At 29.3% G+C, this 16,939-nt stretch overlaps 2 protein-coding genes across 9 annotated transcripts; one reads left to right on the plus strand and one right to left on the minus strand.

Moving 5' to 3' along the window:
* Positions 1-146: 146 nt before the first annotated feature.
* LOC108687558 (ATP-dependent RNA helicase DHX36) lies at positions 147-7,036 on the minus strand. Of its 5 annotated transcripts, none has more exons than XM_018193399.1 (15): positions 6,829-7,036; positions 6,700-6,735; positions 5,104-5,631; positions 4,664-4,853; positions 4,403-4,577; positions 3,981-4,129; positions 3,019-3,151; positions 2,753-2,948; positions 2,122-2,386; positions 1,726-2,018; positions 1,131-1,557; positions 775-983; positions 620-702; positions 433-524; positions 147-307 (listed from the first exon to the last, which is right to left on the minus strand). In XM_018193399.1, the coding sequence occupies exons 1-15, from the start codon at positions 6,902-6,904 to the stop codon at positions 208-210; spliced, it is 2,952 nt and encodes a 983-aa protein (XP_018048888.1). In that variant the 5' UTR covers positions 6,905-7,036; the 3' UTR covers positions 147-207. The 5 variants fall into 5 exon arrangements, with proteins under 5 accessions (XP_018048888.1, XP_018048890.1, XP_018048889.1 ...); XM_018193401.1 differs by having other exon boundaries at positions 6,682-6,735; positions 6,829-6,846; XM_018193400.1 differs by lacking the exon at positions 6,700-6,735.
* Positions 7,037-10,830: 3,794 nt separating this feature from the next.
* On the plus strand, positions 10,831-16,708 carry LOC108687446 (viral IAP-associated factor homolog). Of its 4 annotated transcripts, XM_018193212.1 has the most exons (12): positions 10,831-10,930; positions 11,449-11,696; positions 12,192-12,376; positions 12,462-12,658; positions 12,743-12,806; positions 12,889-13,014; positions 13,103-13,311; positions 13,443-13,998; positions 15,744-15,885; positions 15,977-16,205; positions 16,289-16,497; positions 16,575-16,708. In XM_018193212.1, the coding sequence occupies exons 2-12, from the start codon at positions 11,531-11,533 to the stop codon at positions 16,706-16,708; spliced, it is 2,217 nt and encodes a 738-aa protein (XP_018048701.1). In that variant the 5' UTR covers positions 10,831-10,930; positions 11,449-11,530. The 4 variants fall into 4 exon arrangements, with proteins under 4 accessions (XP_018048701.1, XP_018048699.1, XP_018048698.1 ...); XM_018193210.1 differs by lacking the exons at positions 15,744-15,885; positions 15,977-16,205; positions 16,289-16,497; positions 16,575-16,708 and having other exon boundaries at positions 10,831-10,934; positions 13,443-14,090; XM_018193209.1 differs by lacking the exons at positions 10,831-10,930; positions 15,744-15,885; positions 15,977-16,205; positions 16,289-16,497; positions 16,575-16,708 and adding an exon at positions 10,997-11,108 and having other exon boundaries at positions 13,443-14,090.
* Positions 16,709-16,939: the final 231 nt, after the last annotated feature.

Here is a 16,939-nt window from a genome sequence, read left to right on the forward strand (position 1 = left end):
ATACACACACACACATACACACACACACACACACACACACTTTTATACATATTTGTTGATAACAAAAAAATAAAAAAATTAATGAAAAAAAATTTATTTTACTTTTTATTTTACAATTTTTAAATATAAATTTTTTTTGCTATGATTCTGTTTTTCGACCGTGTCAAAGAGATTAAATAAATCGACATTTATATTTAATGAATGCAATTAATTGATATCATAAGTGGAATCTTCATAACTTGCATTTTCGTGCGTACTATCAAAACCCATTTCTTGATCTGTTTGAGAGACTAGTTCAATAATTGCACTGTAATAAGACAGACATTTATCACGTATTTATAACTATAATTTCGTAAGAATAATTACTTAACATAATGTTCATTTGCAAGAAACAATGATAAATAATAAATGTATATATAAATTTTTATGTACTTTAATAAATCTCCTTCAAAGGTTGACCAAGATACTGTTGCCGGATTTGTAACTTTATATTCCAATAAACCATTTAGAGCTTGTTGAAGTTTCTGTGTAATGAGAAAATATTTCAAAATAAAAAAATGTCCATTCTCTAAGAATATATATATATATATATACATATTAATTATACTAATCTGTATACCTGTATCAATTCTGCGGATTCTTGTTCGCAAATTATGTTTTCCGAAAAATTGATGCTAACTATATATTGTCCTTTTTCTCGTTCTAAAATATAATGTTATAACGATTATTATTTTGAATGATTAGCCCGTTCAAATAGAAAAGAGTTATATTTACTTATCGACATATTTGGTCCAGCAAACAATAAAATCGGTACACTTATACATGTAGTATCATGTAAAAATATGGCAGTGGACCGTTGTTTTGTAAAATATGTCAAGTAGCGACTAGGAAAGCTGGAAACTCTGTTGTTAACGCTCGATGGATGTATACGCACACTACCATCTTCCGGTGTCCAACTAACCACCCCATTTTTAGTAACTCGTCTAAAACAATTAGATATAATTAGATATCATATAGATTAAGATGGGTGTATTTAAAAAAAAATGATAAAAAATTAATATAAATTAATATAATTAATATAAATTATTAATGTCATGTCAATTATATGATTGACATATCAATATTTGCACCTTACAACAGCGATGTTAGGATATAATCCTGCACAAACAATAGCTTTTATCAACGCTATGTTATCCGAATTTTTGTTAGAGCCTACATGACTTGGGTTTTCACTATCCAGAAATTTCATCTCACATAAATACTGTGCAAATTGAGCTTTCATTTCAGAGAGAAGTTTCAATGTGTTGAAGGAGAGGAAATACTCTCGGCAAAACTGGCGAGCATTTCCTCTTTGACGTGCAACTTCATATCTTCTTAGAGCTTCCGCAAGAGCAATATGATCACTACACTGTTCCATACTGAGTTCTAACTTTTTTTTATTAGCCATTTCCTCTTGTCCTAACGGACAATAGAAAGCGTCTTTAAATGTGAGACTAGCAGCAATAGCAAATATTGGATCAGCACAAGAGAACAGTGCACCCCACAAAATCATTTTCCCTATAATAAACAAAATATACATTACATTAAAGTTACAATCTGGAGACATGGTGGTGTCTCGACGCTAAGTCAAGTGCAGCGACACTGCCGCTACTTTACGCGAGCTGGCGAATTGCGGAGAACCGAGATTATCAGATTTTAATTCTATTTACAGCAATAATAAATTACCTGTTCTAGGATCAAGTGGCAAATGTGCTAAATGATAACCTAAAGGAGTTAAAGTTTCGTCTTTATCGAGGGCATTAAGTGTTTCAAGTAAGTCGAGAGACAGATCAATAGCTTTCAAATCTGGCGGATCCATAACGGTAGATAGGAACTCTTTGACTCTTCCTAATTGCAAGATTTTTATTTGCAAAATTACCTCTTCTAAGCGTGTTCTTAACATTTCTGGCAACGGATAATGATCAAATGTCATTTCTCGTGCTTTTGTATACAGATGATAACATTCTCCACTTTTAACCCTACATAGGAAATATACAGATTTGATTTTAGTCTACATATAGAAATTTGAATACATTATTTTTCTTTTAATACCAAACTATAACAATATATATAAAATATTACCTGCCAGCTCTACCGCGTCTTTGCTTGGCATTAGCTAAAGATACCCATTCAGGCTCTAAAGTCTGAATATTCTTATTTAGGTCAAATTTTGAATATTTTATTTTTCCGCAATCTATTACGTACACAACATCTTCTATAGTAATTGATGTTTCAGCGATTGAAGTCGCAATAATTATTTTACGAACGCCATGAGATGGTTCTTTAAATATAAGTTTCTGATCAACTGTTGGCATACGTGAATGAAGAGGATAGATGACGTATGCGTCTATAAAAAAAGTTTTATAAAATATTTGGTTTGAAATATACATCAAATAGTGTCAAAATAGTTATAAAATTCAATAACACAATTACCAGAATGAGATAAAAATGTAATTTTATCTAATTTATAAAATGAATTTGTTGATTCGATAATTCAAAATCTCGTAATATTATAAGTAAAAGCATGTTCTGATTCCCACCTGGATGGATCTCGGTAAATGTTCTACGATAAACAACAAAGATGATATGACATCCGGGGAGTACCCAGATGGAAATCCGAATATGCCTTAAATTAGATTGAAAAATAAAAGCTACATGTATTTATATTATCTCTTACTATAATATTATATTAATAATACAAATATATACTTACGACTTGGATAACATCCAGACCCTAACATCATTTTATTTAAGTTTGATATATCCATCATACCAGGTAAAAAAATAAGAATAGCCCCAGGACCTTTTGTATTACAGATATATCTAACTAATTTTTCTATGAGCTCCAATGAAAGATTTTCACTATTTGGATTCCGTAATTGATCAATAACATGTGTTTCGTATTTTTTCTGTAATTATGTAAAATATTTTAATATATAAATAAATAATGTATCCATACTTGCTTATTTATATATTTACCTCAGCCATAAGTTGTCTAACATAAGGTTGTAATATGTCCAAAAATTCTTCTTTCTTATATTGCTGCTCTTTATATCTTTTTAGGTGTTTTCTGTAACCTTTAGGTTCAGGTGGTGCCTCGGGAAATTTATGACTATAAATTAAAAAAGATATTATAACAGTTCGTATTAATGGACTTGGTTAGGTGGCGTGTATGCGAATGCATGTGTTTTGGAGAATATGCGAGAATCAATAGCGTTTAACAATTCGTATTAATCTCTCATGTATATAGAACTTAAAATCATCTAAAAAATTATTTAATGTTATTTAAAGTTATCGCGAATATAACAATATTTCAATAATATAGGAGGAAAAACCAAATCAAAACCTGTCAATTTACAATCAGCAGATTTTGGATTCAATTTTTATCCTTATATATCAGTTTGTAAAAGGCTAATTAAAACAGATTAAAAATTTGGAGTGAAAAATTATCATATTATTGTAGTATGAAATCGTAATCCAGGAACAATTATTAATATACAAGGAAGTATTACTTTTTATAACGATTTGAATAACGTTGCAATTTTGTATAACGATAACTAAATGCTAAGGTTGCACTAAAATTGAGAAAGTCACTTCACGAAAGTAACGGGTCATTATTATGCGTTATTTATTAAAAAAAGCAATTCGTTACTTATAACGCATCGACAAGTTATTTTATTCGTTACAAGTAATGAGTAAAAATAATTTGTTACGCAAATAACGAATTATTCTTTCAATAATAAGTGACTTTTCCACAAATAATGATTAATTTTTTCAATTCTGATGTTTTTACCGTTGTTGTCACAAAACATTCGCAACATCATTATCAAATTATTGTTATAACAAGGTAATGATAAAAAATAACACAGCATTACAACTAATGAGTACTTTCATTCCCCGCTAATATACAGATACAATTTCAATTACATATCTATACTTACTTTATAAATGACAAAACATCTTCTAAATAAAATTCCTTCACAGGATAAGTAAATCCTGGTATATGTATCATGGGACAATTGTTATAATATTTTGAAAAGCTTTCAGCATTCAATGTTGCACTCATTAAGAGAACTTTTAAGTCTATTCTCTAGAAAATAAATTCAAAAAAATACAAATTAATTTACAAAACATGATTTAATGACTTATAGATAAAAATATATATTACAAAAATGTTTCAAAAATAACATCTAAAGAAAAATATATATCTAAACTTCTTAAATGAAATAGCATAGAATAGTAAAATATAATCTAAATAAAAATAAATATTAAGATATATATATATATATTAAAAAATATACATATATATCTAGTATATGTAGTAACGTTATTGAAACAACAACATGGCATCATTAAAACTTACTTTTGGAATAACTTGTTTTAATAATGTAATAACAAAATCACTTTCTGTAGTACGTTCGTGAATTTCATCCAGTATTACATGAGAGAAACCTTTTAATGCTGGATCATGTTTCATAATTTGTAGTAATATACCAGTAGTACAAAATAATATACTTCCATGATCTCGTGATGGCTGTCTGTAGACAAAAGTATAAAAAATAAAAGAATATTATACATCTATAAACTATTTTACATAGAGTATAGACAGTTTAGAAAAATTTACTTTTCAAGTCGTATCTGATAGCCAACAGAATTTCCAAGATTTTCTGCTCTTTCCATAGCTACGCGTTCAGCAACAGAAATGGCTGAAATTCTTCTAGGCTGCGTGCAAATTATTCGAGTAACGCTGCCGTTTCCAGTTTCTAATTCATCATCCAATATAAATTGTGCAATCTGTGTGGTTTTACCACATCCTAAAATTTTTTTTAAATCATTAAAAATAATTTAACTAATTTAAAACTTATAATCATTAAAATAATTTAATTTAAACTTATTAATTATTAATTAGAATTGGAAATTTAAATAATTTGAAAATTGCTTCAGTAGATGTAATGTTTACAATCAAATTTCTTTTACCGACTCATTACATTGCTCCAATAAAGATAAGTAAAAAAAATAATCAGAAAAATCATCTTATATTAATAAATAACTTTTGCTATTTACCAGTTTCTCCACTAATGACAACAACTTGATTATCTTCAACCAATTGTAATATTTCTGATCTTTTTTTATATGCTGGTAACTTTAATCGAAATTTCAACATATTATTATAAGCATCTTGATTATGCTTTTGTCTGTAATCATTTTGTAATATTCTGTCTATATCACTATTTCTTTGCAACTTTGAAGTTACATTCATAGCTTTGGCAAGATTTTGTTGTATATTACCGTTTATAATTTCCAAAAACTTTCTTTTAAATTGGGTGTCATGAAATTGATGATACTTGTTACCTTGCTCAGATTCAAAATTTGCACAGAAAACTGGATTGTAATATCTCTCTGCATTATTTAACATAGCCTTAATTGATTGCTGTATATGAAATGACAATTTAAGAACTTCTAGAGTCTTTTTTTTCTGTTTCTCTCTATTTTTGTTTCTATAATACATTCCTATTTCTTTTCCTCTTAGTCCAGGAGGTCTTCGTGCTTGTGAGTAAGTGTTTCCATTTCCAGACGTAGATTGTATTTGTTCTAAAAAATTCATGATAAATTTGAGATTTCATTTTTTCTTTAAATTTTATTTGTTATTTAACAATACTTACTCTAAAGTTCGATGCTAGAAATCGGTCCGAGATCTCGAACAGAGAAAAACACATCACATTTGAACAATTTGATTATATGATCATTGCGATTAGTCAATTTTTTCTTTATCCAAGGTCTCGACCGATTTCTAGCATCATAGGCATAAAGCTTAACGAAAGAATAGCAATTATTATAAAAATAAAATATCAATCCATTCAAACTAAGAGTGTTTATTAAAGATTGATGAAGAGTGGTTATTAAAAATTAACAGATTTTGAAAAAGATTAAAAGCGAATACAAAGTATTCAAGTTTTGTTTGTGTTTTGATCAGCATAAAAAAATTTAATAAAAAAATAGAAAACAAAATTAAAAAATGATGCATGTATTTTGAATTATTTTTTAAACTGATCATCTTGTTAAAAAAAATAGATATTACAGACTGATTTAAATAACATTTTTCTAATACTTATTTTAATAAAGCCTCTCATAATAATTAAGTTTATGAAAAAAATATTCAAGGATTTATGGCTCTGTCTTAAGAACATCTTTCTGTGTGTGTGTGTATGTGTGTGTGTGTGTATGTGTGTGTGTGTGTTTTATATGCGCGCGTGCGCGTACGTGTGTGTATCTATATATGTGTGTGTGTGTATATATATATATATATAAATTCTAATTTCTAAAAATTTCATTCAATAGATAAAAGAAATTATCATAGATCTAAAATATTATATATACAACAAAAGATAATATCGTTCATTAATATGAACAGTAATTATTACAAAAATATTCCATGGAAACAATTCCATCATTAATTTGCTAAATTACATCATAAATAAAGAATCTTGTAAAAAATGAAATATTCAAAATATAATGGAATATAATTTAGATAACTACATTATATGTAAAGAATTGAATTACAATCATTTATAAATAATCAGTTTTTCTTAATAGAGATTGTTAATCAAAGTAATTTATAACAGGAAGTTCAAATAAAAACACATGTAAGTGTTTATGAACCAAGTCCTTGTTGATTGTTTCTCCAGATTGATTGTACTAAAAATGAAAGAAAAAAGGTGACAAAAAAGCATTCGAAAAGAAATAGGACAAATGATTTTAGAAATGAGTTTAGAGGAATTTTTATCTTACCGTCTCTATCATGTCGTGTGTAGGAGCAGGACATGCCTCTAAAACCTCGTCGGTGCATTTTGAAAAAACGGAGCATTTATTAATATCAGGACATTGATTTTAATCTTTAAACCCCTCACAGTTGATCAAGTAATGCCAATTTCAACCACAAACTTCTATATATATTAGCCTGCTAACTCCTCACTTTTCCTTCATAACATTCCATGCCAGAGAGAATCAAGGAAGAGTGGAACGGATAGTGTTCTCTTTTCTGATTGGTACCACAGTATATCCAGTAAGAACATTCCATGTTGGCCCCTTTGATCTTCGCATCACAGTCACGTGAGCATTCGCCATGTTAACGTTTGAAAAATCCAGGACCGAAAGAGGATATAATGTCCTATATGATCCATTGCTTTGCTCTAAAAAATATAATTAAGGATGCCGTGTAAACGTAATCAATGTAAAAATCTTTTTTATCTTTTTTCACAAAATTATATTTGATTATGTTTAAGTTAACCTAGCTTAACTACTTACTTTTTATAAATTATAAAAACTTACCTTATGATATCTTTGGGATAATGAAAAAAAGTGCATTGTGAATTTTTACTATTATTACTGCATTGTTTAATACTGCACGTAATAATTTTTCTTTTTTTTATCTATGTTTTAGAAATATTTATAGCAGCCATAATCTCTTAAATTGTCTTCTTTTATCACGGATATCTGCTCACACGGGATCTGTGTAATATGTATGTTCTTGTCATCTTGCATTTCACTGGATCCAGCCCAAAACAAAAGCTGCCTTACTTGCGTGAACACGTATTTTTTCGCTAAGTGTCTACTGGTTATATTGTGTTAATAGCATCATTTATAGTGCACTTTCCCAAATGCATATATGTGTGTATGTATGTATGTATGTATAAAACTGAGCGATCGTGTTTTTGGAATATTCTGGAATCTAGATGTACCTAATGAGTTCTTCAAATCAGATAAAGCAGGTTGTTCGCCAAGCAAATGAATACGATTGGTTATTACTTATAGATCCAACCAATTACATTCAATCGCTCAGCGAGCAGGCTCGCCGGACAGAGTGTGTCCGGAGTCGCTTTATCCGGTTTGAACGCAACCATTGGCTGCATTCAGCGAACTCGACAATTGAGCGCATGCTGCTATTGATGTATGCTTCCAGATCTAAAATGCTAATTAGATGATCTAAAAAAATACACCAATAACAGCGAGCGCTCACTCAACTGTTTAGTCCAATAGCTGCGTTCAATAGAACGTTTATTTTGCAACTATTTTCTTCGCGCTGATTGAGTTATGCTTTTAGAGCGAGAGGAATGGTCCAATTTCAGCAGAAAATCAAAACGGTTGCAAAACTGTTGTACTCTGCTGAATGCAGCCAATTTCATCCACGATCCACCTGTTTCCATAAGCAATCTGAGATTATGTAAAAATTGGTAAAAGTGGGTAAATGTTAAGAAGATTCCTTCTACCTCAAATTTTGATAAAAATATACTTAATCGATGCGTTTTTGTACGAAATGAAGGAATCTGGCAGAAAAAAGTGTCGCTCTGCCCCACGAACTGAGATATTAAGCGATTAAAGTTGACTGTTAAGAAATGTCAGCTACGAAATACTGCGAGTTGATAGCAGCAATGATACTCATAAACAGAATATCTCTAGATACAAGAATATACAGACATGCCTATTCTAGATATACTCTGAAAGAAAATGAAAAACTAAATTGATAGCAAAGGAACACATACTAAACTAATAGCGATTGCATCCAGATTTCATATAGTGTATCTATCTTGCCTGCTATTGTAATATATATATTAAATATTTCATTAAAATATCAATACTTTAAATACGAAGCGCCACTACGGTCTGAAGATGTTGAACTATTATATATATTCATATAAATGAATTAATTTCAGTAATGATAATTGTGTCGAACTTTCAATACAATCTGAAATATTAATAATCTCTTCAAATTTTCTAAATTTTAAAAAACTGTAATAAATTTATTGCGAAAAATATTGCTTCAGCCGGGAATCAAATTTCTTGCATGTAATAAGTTTATTAATTTTTTAAAATTTGAGAATTTGGGGGGATTATTAATATTTCAGATTGATTGCGTTGAAAGTCCAATAACTATATCGGTATACAATGTTATTTCTTAAATTAATTTATATGAATATATATAATAGTTCAACTTCTTAACGTTCAGACCATAGTTTCGTATTTAACATAAATGATCTTGTTTCTAATCTTATTGCAAAAGTCATCATATTATTTCATCCTTGTTTAATGTTTGATGACATGAAGGATAAAATGATATCTATATTCGTATTCTATATATGTATATGCTATTTTAGTATGTAAATATAGCGCTCCCAAGTGTAACTTTAGTTTAATTATCAACCACATGATGTCTATCACTTTATATTTAAGCAATTATTTAAATTAATTGTCGAAGTTACATTATGCCTATGTTGAGATTTATGATACTTTTGCTAAAATTTAATAAATTGCATAACTTTAATTCTTTGCCTTTTAATAGAATTTTATTATCAAATTTATCTTCTCATTGAATTTGAAAATCTAATTAGTAATGCGAATAATCCTTCAGTTCCCGAAAGCACTTATTTTTTATATGATTCCTATATAAGAATAGAATATAGAATAACATTTCAGATCCTCTAGAGGATCTAGTAGTCTGATACTGGTGAAGAAAGGGCTTGCTATCCCTAATCTAATAAGTTAAGATAGGTCAGCATTTAATTATCAAAATCTTTATTTAATAGTTTGTACAGGCTTAGATACAAAAACTGTTTCTAGCATGATAGTCACGTGTTTCACTAAGTTAAAAAAAAAAATAGACTTGAATGATATTCATGATCGGATCTTACAGGGGAAAGTCTTAAGTAATATCTTAAAATATCGTCCGCGGATCAACAACCAAAGACCATTATAAAACATTATTTAAGATGTCTATCTTCTAACCGACTATGAATATCACTGTCTACAAAAAAAACAACATACAAGTAATGTAGTTAGGAAATAAACATATTAATCAATAAGATTTTCAATAAGATAATTTATATGTAAGAAGATGCAAATTGGAATCTTGGATCACAAAAATTGCTCCATCCAGCGTTTCAGGTCACAATCGATCCAATAGATAATGATTCAAATAGCCATTCAGTGCAATAGCAGCTATACACCTCAAGTATTAGCCAATCTGTCGAATATACTTTGCCAATTCCAATTTGTGATATAAATTAAGAACTGTCTGTGATATTTCTTTATAAGAAGATTGAGGCAGGGACACTTCAGCAATAACTTCTGGCTCTTGTAAATAATTCTTGAAAATAATAATTTAATTATTGATTAATATAGTTTAGAGAATACTAATACTAAATACTTGTATATAATAACAGTAACAAAATTGCTTGTATTGCGATTCACTGCTAATATTGAAAATTTATAGTATACATCATCTGTGCTGTAGATCAGCATTAGCAGTGAATATGGGAACAAAGCCAATGTAAATAATATTCTTAGTTAATTATAGATTTCTAATAGAATTACTACTTACCACAGACTTGTTATGTTGAAAACAGCATTTGACTACAATACAGTTAATAAGAGCCATAGGATAGCAAGTGCTCGATAGGCACTATGCAACGCTTATTCAACCAGTAAGGTTGACTATTTTTTTGCAAAAACATAGTTGCGTTAACATAACGCAACAGTTTTGCAAAAATTTTTGTGATCTAATAACTTCAAATCTTGCAACACGTGCTAACACGTTTTTACTTATCAGTCGCCATGGTCGCCATTATGATGAAAAGAAGAAAGACGAGTCAGGGGCTCCGCACAATAAAAGGAACTGAAAACAAAGAATAAGAATTTCAACCTATCAGAAATCATATATTGTGGAATACAGTTTCTGATAGGTTGAAATTCTTATTCACTCTCTGTTGCCTGTTTCTTTTATTGTGTGGAGCTCCTCATTCTTCTCATGACGCACCATGGTAGAGAAACCATGGAGGAAGGAAACCATGGAGAAAGGAAACCACCATGGACTGATGGATAATGGAGTAGTATCACAGTCGGTATCATTAATTCGATTAGTTTCACAATTAGTATTTGCGCAGCGATTGATAAATACGTGGAATTACCGAAAGATAGAAAGCTTTAAAATCTTATCGTAAACGTCCGCAAGAGATCAGTTTCTCATTTGGTCGTCGATTCGGTCGCGGAAGAACGCATACGGATTTCATGAAATCGTATGGAAGCTAATAAAATTCATAATATTGAAAATGAATATTGAATGAAAATATTCGATAAGATTCTGTTTGCCTCTATTTAAGAGCTTATAGATTCGCGTTTTACATTTTACTCATTTTTACTTTAATTTATTTAATTTTTCTCATCGTAAATTAAACAAATTTATCATTAAAAAGTGGCACGATTAGTTACAAATTAAACTATGCGATGGAAAGATTAACCAACAAAGCAGTTGACATTTTTGTGTTATGACGCGTGCTGCATACAAAATTTGATGTTGAAAGTTGTATTTATATATATATATATACAAAGTTTAATAGAATTAATAAACATTTTCAGAGCTGATTCCAATTTACTCATTTTCATCAGTGACTGAACGAATATCTTTATGTTGTGATTATATTGAAAAAAAAGCATAACCATGTCGGAACCAGATAAAAAATCTAATGAACCATATCGTCAATTAGAAGAATCACATGGGGCGGAGTTAAATGTTGGCGCACAAAGTACATCGAGTTGTCCTACGAGCTTGGAGAATACTATTGAAGGATCGATGGAACTTTCTTCTGTTGTGGTTATACCTGATGGTATGTTATATCAAATTGAAATCTCTTATAAATATGTAAATGGTATAGAAGTAATATATTGCAGTGTTTAATTATGCCGTGTTCTAATTGTACAGAAGGGTTTACTTAACTTTAATTCAAAAGAGGACCATATGCTGTAAATATTTAATACCGCATGATAACATAACACAACACTGGGAAAACTGGTTTTACTAATGACTACGTTAAATTGTGGTAACATGGAACGCTGTAAAGTATCTTTAACAACAGTGTACATTAGACATGCATGTGTACAAGGAATTAGGTGTGTATATTTTTCATAAACTTTATGCTATAATAAAATGTGTCATCTAACATTTAAAAAGGAACAATATGCTTTTATACATATATGAATATGAAGTATCATGAAATGAATATGAATATGTAAAATATCAGTTTAGTAATGGAAAAAAATGTAACAATTGGGAAATTATATTAAGTTGAATTAATTAATAAATAATTAAATCTTATTAACAGATACCTTTACTGTGGTACAAGCTATCAATACATTAGGCTTTGGAAAATTCCAAGTAAAATTGTCTCTATTCACGGGTCTTTGTTGGATGGTAGATAGTATGGAGATCACGATATTGAGTATTCTAAGTCCATCCTTACATTGTGATTGGGGTATTTCTAGATACCAGCAAGCACTGACCACAACGGTATTTTTTGGATTTGTATTATTATCTTTGTAAAATATGTGACAATATTCGAGTTTTTTATTATTATTATATAATTGAGTTTTAGGTAGTATTTCTTGGTATGATGTTAAGTTCCACTTTTTGGAATAATTTAAGCGACAGATACGGTCGTAAGCAAGCTTTAACTTTGTGTGCAGTATTATTGGCCTATTATGCATTTCTAAGTTCATTCGCACCAAATTTTCTCTGGATTCTATTGCTTAGAGGAGTTGTAGGATTTGCTATTGGTTGTGTACCACAATCGTAAGTATTTGGTAAGTTTCTTAAAGATGAACAATTAATTTGCTTTGAAACTTGTTGTCATTGATGCATACTCTTTTTTTACAGGGTCACATTGTATGCAGAGTTTTTGCCAGCAAAACAACGGGCAAGATGTGTTATTTTATTGGATGTAAGTTTACATTATAAGTATATGGATTAATACACATTGTAATATTAAACACAATATAAGATATATATGTTGTACATTATAGTGTTTTTGGGCTCTTGGAGCTTGTTTCGAAGTGGCGATTGCATTAATTGTTATGCCCAATTTTGGATGGAGATGGCTTCTTATATTATCGTCTATTCCATTATTTATATTTGCTGTAATAACACCGGTTTGTAATAAATTTAGATATTTTTAAGTATATCATTCATTTAGAAATATTTTATGAAATTATATTAAATAATTTCATATATTTACAGTGGCTACCAGAATCTACAGTATTTGATATGACAATTGGAAGAATAGATCGTGCAATTTCAACATTAGAACGTGTAGCTAGAGAAAATAAAAAATCATTGCCTGTAGGAAGATTAGTTATGGATAGATTTTATCAAGGTCATCATGGCCGATTTAAAGATGTTCTGAGTAAAGAAATGTACAGAACGTCTGCTTTACTTTGGCTTGTATGGTAAATAACAAATTAAATACAAAAATATTAACTTCATCTCAATATTTTTGCAATTTTAGTATAACGTTCGCAAATAAGATATATTTGTAATATTTACGATGTAAATATATATATTATTACATATTTTATAGGATGAGTACAGCGTTCTGCTACTATGGAGTGGTATTAATGACAACTGAACTTTTTCATACATCCTCAGAGCAATGCAGCACATGGAGTACGAACAATGAAGGTACATGCCAACTTGACTGCCGATTGCGGCGTAGTGACTACATCGATCTACTTTGGACAACATTGGCGGAATTTCCTGGCATATTTTCTACTGTTTTCGCGATCGAGAAAATAGGCAGACGAAAGACAATGGCTTGCCAGTTAGTCATGTTCGCCATAGTAGTTTGCTTCTTAAGCAGAACCTGTTTGTTGAGTAGAGCAGTGTTGACCATTGCTATTTTCCTAGCCAGAGGCTTAATTGCCGGTGTGTTTCAAGCTGCATACGTATACACGCCAGAAGTATATCCTACACATTTACGAAGCATAGGTGTAAGTGCGTGTAGTGCTATGGCACGAATCGGTGCTATGATCACTCCATACATAGCGCAAGTATTTTTACAATGGTCCATCACGGGAGCTATGATCACTTATGCGACAACCGCTTTGTGTGCTGCAATTGCTACGCTTGTACTTCCCGTGGAGACCAAGAATCAACAATCAAATGATGCAAGTCACGAAAATAAATAGACATCTCTGTAAAGAAGTATCTTAGTATATTGACCGAAAGTTACTACTCTGTCGCATTATTTAGGATACTTTTATTACATGTTACAATATAAACAATATTAAGAATCTTTATTTATTACGATATGTATAGTAACAGGTGTATATACACAAACAGTGCTTGATTGAAAACTTGTCTTATGTATTTATACATGACCATATATGCGAATACGCAGCTTTAGTCATTATTAATATTTTTAATTTATTATTTAATCAACATGAACATATCTTTATCTATAAAACGTATATATATATATATATATACATACATATATTTTTTTAAATATTTTAATTATTGTAGTACACATATATATATACTGTTAACAAGGAAAATTGTCTCGTCTGCACAAGGATTTATTATTTAAAAAAATGTTAATTCTAGATTACACAATATACAAATATAAAGACTGACGTATATGCGACTTTCAAGTAAAGTGCCAAAACAAATATTAATCATGAATGTTCTAAATTTCGTATCCACAACTTTGAATCTGTTTTTAAAGAATTTTTAATGATTATAATATCTAATAGAATAAATGAATAAAATTAACTTGTTAATATGGTTGTCTTGTTAATATTATAAATTGAATTTAATTCAATACTGAGAATTATGATTAATGAGAATTATTATCCAAGAAATATTGAAATCATTATCCAAGAGAATGATCTAATATGTATGCATGATGAATTAAATTGAAAAAAACTTAAGTGCATAAACTATTATTTTATATATATTTACTTGTATTGGTTTGAAATTTAATTTATATATATTAAAAATTATATATATATAATTATAATTAATGTAATTAATTGTATACTGTAATTATTATGATTACTTGAACATGACAGATTATTTTTACAAATACTCTAAAATATTATCATTTTACGTAGCAAAATTTAATATATTTTTACAATTGTATCAGATAAATGTAATAAAACTTTTTAACATATTTTTGTCATTTCTATATATACATCCTGTTTTTCTTGTGCAGTGTATTTTAGCGATATGTATCAAATTGATAAAAAAGAAAATTATATCCAAATTATATTTATATAACACTAATAAAATCATAAATAATAATTAAAATTACTAGTTATTAAATGTAGATAGTGTATTGCGCAAGTCTTATATAAAAATCATCACTTTTTTTTTGGTAAATATTTAACATGTATTTCTCATATATCGCATACAATTTCTATGTACAAATAAGCAATAATAGTCGGACACATGCGTGTGCATCAGGCATAAGTGGCATGCAGCATGTAGTCGATCAGTTGAGAATAGAGTTGTCGCTATCAGTTTCTCTTTCGTTGCAATAATTGTATATATTTAAAAGGTTTTTTTCTAAAAGAATACTAAAAGCAGAATTAGTTTCCACTAAATAAAATAAAAGTACTTAATATTAGTCTCTCAAAATGGTGAGTATTAATAAAAATGGAGCATTTTGGAGGCTAAGAGGTTAGGCGGAGGTTAATTATAATAAACGAATGCGTGATTCCTTATATGGTAGCATGACTTTAGGTAGAAAAAAAATATATATATACATATTCATTTAAATAATATTTTTTAATATATTATTTCGTAATATAAAAAATAGAATTTAGTTATTTTTGCGTTTTATATTATCCAAGCAGATAGCTTTTCAAGTTAATTTCAGCAAGATCCAAATGAAGACACCGAATGGAATGATATCCTTAGGAGGAAAGGTATCATACCTGAGAAGGAAAAGGAACAAGAAATTACTGAGGATCAGATAGTAAATCTATTGGAAAATACAATAGATGAGAAAACAGGACGTGGTGATTATGTTTTTTAATATCCAATTATTAAATTGTATTTTAGTGTTTATCGATGTGTTATTGTCGGCTCACAAATTCATAATTTTTACAGATTGTAACAATTTAGAAAAGAAGACCTTGGATGAGTTAGATGAGCTAGAAGATGAAGAGGATGAACGAGTTCTGGAGGAATATCGACGAAAGAGAATAGCAGAAATGAAGGAGTTAGCTAACAAGTGTAAATATGGAGAGGTGCGAGAAATATCTGCAGAAGATTATGTTAAAGAAGTTAATAATGCTGGTGAAGATGTTTGGGTTGTTTTATATCTTTACAAATCTGGGTATGATAAAGCAGAACAGAATAAACCTTCATAGTGAACACATAGTGAACAACCATGAAACTAACTCATAAATATATTTTCAGCATTCCTCTCTGTACTCTAGTCAATCAGCATCTTGCCAGTTTAGCAAGAAAGTTCCCTGCCACTAAATTTTTGAAAAGTATCTCTACCACTTGCATCCCAAACTGGCCCGACAGTAATCTTCCTACAATATTCATTTATCATGAAGGAAATATGGTGAAACAAATTATTGGGCCACTCGAATTCCGTGGCATGAAACTGTCCGAAGCAGGTAATATTTGCTTGATTGCAAAGTGTCACAAAAAAAATGTACAAGGAAATAATTGTGCTGTTTACTTTGTTACATAGAATTAGAATGGATGTTGGGACAGACAGAAGCAATATCAACGAAAATCAAAGAGGATCCTCGTCCCAAGATCAATGATGTTTTATTTTCAAGTTTGAAAAATGGAAATGATCTTGATGATGATAACGATTGGTAATTTTACTTATATGAAATCATTAAGAGATTAATGCATAATAAGTATTATCAATGTATTAATGTTTCTCATTTTATTTATTTTATTATGTCTTGTCATTTATAAAAGTACTATTTTCAAAACTGCTATACGTTCATTTTAATAAAATATTTTATTACAATGTTATCTCACTTTACATTTATGCTGTTTATCCTATAAACTGTGTGTGTGTGTATATATATATATATATATATA

Source organism: Atta colombica, unplaced genomic scaffold (assembly GCF_001594045.1).
Source record: "Atta colombica isolate Treedump-2 unplaced genomic scaffold, Acol1.0 scaffold207, whole genome shotgun sequence".
Lineage (NCBI taxonomy): Eukaryota > Metazoa > Arthropoda > Insecta > Hymenoptera > Formicidae > Atta > Atta colombica.

What these genes read in the sequence shown, in the direction of transcription:
- LOC108687558 (XM_018193399.1), bottom strand. Translation starts at nt 6,904, where the DNA reads ATGCTCCGTTTTTTCAAAATGCACCGACGAGGTTTTAGAGGCATGTCC. An exon ending in TTAGACAACTTATGGCTGAG is followed by an intron (nt 2,949 to 3,018) that starts GTAAATATATAA and finishes ACATAATTACAG; the next exon opens with AAAAAATACGAAACACATGT. An exon ending in AGACGCGGTAGAGCTGGCAG is followed by an intron (nt 2,019 to 2,121) that starts GTAATATTTTAT and finishes TTTCCTATGTAG; the next exon opens with GGTTAAAAGTGGAGAATGTT.
- LOC108687446 (XM_018193212.1), top strand. Translation starts at nt 11,531, where the DNA reads ATGTCGGAACCAGATAAAAAATCTAATGAACCATATCGTCAATTAGAA. An exon ending in ATTGGTTGTGTACCACAATC is followed by an intron (nt 12,659 to 12,742) that starts GTAAGTATTTGG and finishes CTTTTTTTACAG; the next exon opens with GGTCACATTGTATGCAGAGT. An exon ending in GCTTTACTTTGGCTTGTATG is followed by an intron (nt 13,312 to 13,442) that starts GTAAATAACAAA and finishes CATATTTTATAG; the next exon opens with GATGAGTACAGCGTTCTGCT.